The 5000-nt window shown below is 37.8% G+C and overlaps 2 protein-coding genes across 3 annotated transcripts in view; both read left to right on the top strand.

Moving 5' to 3' along the window:
- LOC146489833 (uncharacterized) overlaps nucleotides 1-5000 on the top strand; it is a 204203-nt gene that overhangs the window by 82141 nt on the left and 117062 nt on the right. The window lies entirely within an intron of this gene.
- LOC146489839 (uncharacterized) overlaps nucleotides 1-5000 on the top strand; it is a 34186-nt gene that overhangs the window by 991 nt on the left and 28195 nt on the right. For both annotated transcript variants that reach the window (XM_085109040.1, XM_085109098.1), the window contains exon 2: nucleotides 883-934. In XM_085109040.1, coding sequence (XP_084965166.1) covers nucleotides 883-934 — 52 coding nt within the window. The remainder of the gene's footprint in view (nucleotides 1-882; nucleotides 935-5000) is intronic.

Raw genomic sequence — 5000 nt, 5'->3', positions numbered from 1 at the left:
AGATCGTATGATTCAATGCGAAGGAAACTAGAGATCATAGCTTAAGATCATAACTGGTGCGTGACGCTGCAGATTTTGTCGAACTAGTGATGCCTATCGACAGAACAAAATAGTAAAGGTTTGATTGTCAATTATTTTTACTAAAAGTTTTCATTTAGGAAAGCTTTGAGTCTGTTTGTCTTTCTGTTCAGTTCTTGAAGAAAACCACTTACTGACAGTATGTAACCAGAATATAATAAGCGCTGACAAGAGGGTTTGTAATCCATGCTCATAACAACCACGAGAATTTCCCGTATCTGTCAGATTGCTATTGCCTCACGGTATCATTAACAGCTAATAAAATCGATTGATAAATAACTGCTAAAAAGTCATCATTTTTAATTTACGATCAACGATCTCGAACTCTAACAGGTAATAAGCCATTCAATGCAAAGTTAATGCTACATCGACTCAAGCATCCCGCGTAACTCTTTAAAAAGCGTCATGTTTATAGAGACGATTTAGGTGGAAGTGGCGCTTAAAATTGTCACAAAAGCGGGTGCATAAATCATACCACCTTAGAAGTTTAACTATTCTTTCCTGACAAATGGCAAGTGTATCAGTATGAAATCCAAGCCCTTTTCAAATGTAAGCCACGATAACAGTCCAGTGATATGATGTCGTAACCTAACATGCGAAAACCTGTGATGCCCTTATTATGAGTTTTCAATGCATAACAGTGTATCTAGTTTTGTAGTTAAATTCAACGTAAATGAAGGACATATAGGATGAGTAGTTTCACAATTCTAGCACAAATTATCACGTAAATACCATATATCGTGACTTGTAAACGGAACCTTTTGTCATCGTGACTTTTAACGATGTCTTCTTGTCATTTTTCAGGAGGCAAAACTGTTTACCACTGGCTTGCAGATCCAAACGATCCACTCATAAGGTTGGTCAATAAAATTGTTAAATGGTAAGGGCACCGGACTTGTAAGCCTGAGGTCCCGGGTCCAAGTCCGGCTCAGACCTCTTGAACTTGTTTCAAGGTAGCCCCATTTTCAAAACCAAGACCACGCTTTGTAAATAGCAAATGGGTTTGTCTCGCACCAGTTGGGATTTTTTGCAAATGTTACGCTCACTTTGTATATTTGTTCTACTGATTTATAGTGTCCCCAATTAGTACTACAGTGCTAATTGGGGACACTAAAAGAAAGTCTTTTAATTAATTAATTAATTAATTAATTTATTTATTTATTTATTATCTTTTTATTTATTCATTTATTCATTTATTCATTTATTTATTTATTTATTCATTTATTTTTATCTTGAGGTTACCGTGTACCTTCAGGGGTGGCTTCTGTTAAACGGATATAGTGCCTCTCAGTGACATCACAGATACCCAAAACTCTATATCAAATTAAATCTTATAGAACTGGGTATTCACATATTTCATTGCTTTTCCAAGAAAATTAATTCCCAGGTTTTCCGTAAAGTCGGAACTTGAAGGTCCAGGTCATCGTTCAAGAGTTCAAACTCAATGCGATTTTTATATTTTGGAAGTTTGTTTTTTTTCTCCAGGTCAGGATCCCAAAAGTTTAAAAAACGTGTCGGGGTTTTCCTTAATTCGATTCGTTCAAAAGTTACAAAACATTTTCAAAACTGCAAGAAAACCATGCAGAGTGAAGACCAGTGAACGCACGGAGATGGCTTTCAAGGAAAGCATTTTTAGAATTATCGAATTCCCCGACACGTTTTTGTTGGTTATATATTTTTCTAGCATCTGGCCAAATTTTATTGAAATCGGCCAAATCGTTGTTGAGTTGTATCTCTTGAAAGTATCCCCTGCAAGCGAAAATTAAAATTTGAGAAAACTTCGCTTGAAAAAATATTCTCGCTACCCAAACAAGTACCGCCCCCTAACGCCTTTATGGAAAATTAGCAATCATTTTGCAAGCTACTTTTTCTTCCGGTCACTTGCTGTGTGAAATTTTGTCGCAGTTTTGCACGTACTCGCGTTCCAGAGTAATCAACTCCTTCACCATTTTGTTGGATATCTGCGGTGTTTGTTGTATGCGCACGTCGATTTTGTAATTTGAGCATCTTGTTGAAGATTTCAATGTCGGCTTGGACGAAACCAAAAACGTTGAATTCATTGAGAACCAGACTAAAACACTCCAGTGGTGGACTGTCTGCGAATCCAGTCAGTGCGAAAACATGCCGAGGATGGTGATTGACTTCAGACTTCTTTTAACATTGACTTAAAAGTTTGCTTTGTGATTTGAAAACTTGCTCTTTTTAGAGAGAAGGTATTTTTAGCATGTTTTCCATACTTAGAACATGTATGTCAATCAATGTTGTCATTTTTTATACCAATCAAATACATGTAGGCGGAGCATTAGCTGACAGACAAGAAATAAACAAAAGCTCATTTGAAGTTTTTGTGTATATTATTAACAAGTAATCACATTATTTTTCTCGTGCAATTTGGAATAAATGAGCACTTGTAAATGCGGGCTCGTGCAATTTTGTTAGCCTGTTAAAATTTTACTCGTGCTCATTTATTATAAATTCCACTCGGAATCATGTGATTACCTATACTAAACAAAACGGGGATTGAAGCCGACCTCATCAAGCAAACCTGTTGGGCCGAAGCAGAAGCGGTTGAGGAGGGTAAAATTATCAGCACTACGGAGTAAGGGGGAATCACCATAACCGCATGTATTGTCTCAGTCAAAACGAAAATTATTGCTGCCGGCGAATAAATCTCTTCGAGCGAAATATTGTTGAGAATAGCAAAGTTTCGAAATTGCTTATCGAAAGTTCGGGTGAAAATTCGCTCTTGAATGAACGTCCAATAGGAAACAAGTATACGTTTGACGCTTGAAAGAAAACGCTTAAACGGAACCGTTTAAAAGAGCTGACTCCGTTTAACGCTTTGGAAATTACCGTAATACAGTAAGTCTGTGTGAAAACGCTACAAGCAAAAGCGACGGCTTTCCCTTTACAAGTTATTTTATAGCTACGAACGACGTGAGAAAAAATCAAGACACAGGACATGGTTCTTAGCGTTATCTTTCAATTGCTTTTTTTTTGTTTTGTTTTTTCCGCTTGCCGAGACTTGTAAGTTTTACGCACCTGAACACAAGTGATCTGATAACATTCAACCGCAAATAAAAAAAGGAAGCTCATGAAGCGCGATTCACGGACTCGCGAATTGAAACATTAACACATTACTAGTTCGGATGCTCTACCACTGAGCTACAGGAGACTCGTGGGAGCTAAGGCCATTAAACTGGGTTCATGGGACAAATATCCTGCATACTGCGAGGATTTAAGAGAGAGTCCATGTGAGGACCAGGCAGGCGAGTCTACAGTGCACCTGGCCAATTTCCCTGATATTTGGCACAATTATGTACTTTCACTAGCACATTAACCATATGCAACACTTTTGCTCAATTGTCTATTGTTGTGCAGAACTGTCAATCAAAATGTTAGAAGGTGGGAAGTGCTCAAATTTGACCAAAAATATACACTGCGTTTAATCACCTGGTACAACCGTAATATGCCAAGAGATAAAATGACATTTCAATGAGCGATACCTCTGGCCTTAAAGAAAAGAAAAATGTTGAGTTAGCTATTGCTTTTTATTTCGTTTGGCTATGTGCTTGATTTAACTTCACCTTATTCAGTTCATGTGTAAAAAGTGGGACCTCAAGAGTGCTTGCATGTCTGTAGAGATGCGGCATCTCTTCGATTGAATTTAAAACGATTTATAGATTGCTTAAGAAATAGTGTTTCTACAGGAAAATTAAAAAGTCTGTGAAGTTTACTTGGAATAACAGTATTTATAATGAATAAATGTTGTTTATCTCTTATCAATATGCAAATGAGGTCAACATGAAAACTATGATCACTTGAAGTTTAAATGACTAAAACAGAGTGCTGCTTTACAAAAAAAAAAAAGGCAAAAACCACTTTACAACACATTTTACGACCACAAATTGTTTAGCAGCTGGGAAACGAGCATAGAAAATTTGAACAAAGACAAGATAGGGTCATCCATACCAGTGGTAACCATCGTTCTGACTGGCCTTAATCGCCGTAACCCGTTACATGCATGTATTCCTTGACGCGAGCGTCACTCACTCAAAGCATCATTGCCCTGGAGATTGGTCGGTATATCTCTCTTGGTGTGTAAGCTTTACGTCCGTGTACTTCGAACGCTATAGCAATATTGCATTGCCGAACAGATGTTATCGAACGTGTTGACGACCTCACATCATAGAATAATTAACGGTTTGAATAAAACATGCTTGGTTTAGAATCATCGGTCTGGTCGCGTGTCAACTTTGTTCAGTTAAGCTCGCACAATCTTCCACCGAAAGGAAATCTCAATGAAGCATTCACTTTTCTTTCCCCGATGGAAACCAGCGAAAATATCTTTATAATTGTTGTTTTGCACGAAATGCGTGACAGTGTGACTTTTGACATCTGCAGGTGTAAGTTCATTGCATGTCTCAAATTTCAATCCCAGTGAGTCATAATGGCTTCCTTTGAATACTCGTTTAGATCCTATTACAGGAAAGAATGCGGTTTATCTGGCCGTTGTAAAGATCAAAAAGCCCTTGCACCGTTAAAGACCTGTGCAAAAGACATCTCTGGTCATCTAAACGGTTGTAAGAATACCACATCGGAGGGTGTCGATGCGGAATGGAAACTTTGCCTACTAAGAGTTGCATTTGTCGAAGAGGGAGATTCTTTTACTATTTGCCCTAGCCACAGAGATAAATTAGGGCTTGGATGGCGACCGACCAAGGCGTGTAAATATCCAATGCACGACAGGAAGCAGAAGCCAACAAAAGGAGTAACAAGACATATGTCGCAGGCAATCTACAGCAAGTATAATATCTTGTGTGAGACCGGCCAAGGTTAGGAAAAACATGTTACTATTGGTTTTCATTGTTGTTGTTATTCTTCTTATTATTATTGTTGTTATTGTTATTGTTATTGTTATT

This window comes from Pavona decussata, unplaced genomic scaffold, assembly GCF_977016875.1.
Source record: "Pavona decussata unplaced genomic scaffold, jaPavDecu1.1 SCAFFOLD_2, whole genome shotgun sequence".
In the NCBI taxonomy this organism is placed as follows: domain Eukaryota; kingdom Metazoa; phylum Cnidaria; class Anthozoa; order Scleractinia; family Agariciidae; genus Pavona; species Pavona decussata.
Note: the sequence above shows the minus strand (reverse complement) of the source record. Positions and strands in the feature narration are given on the sequence as shown.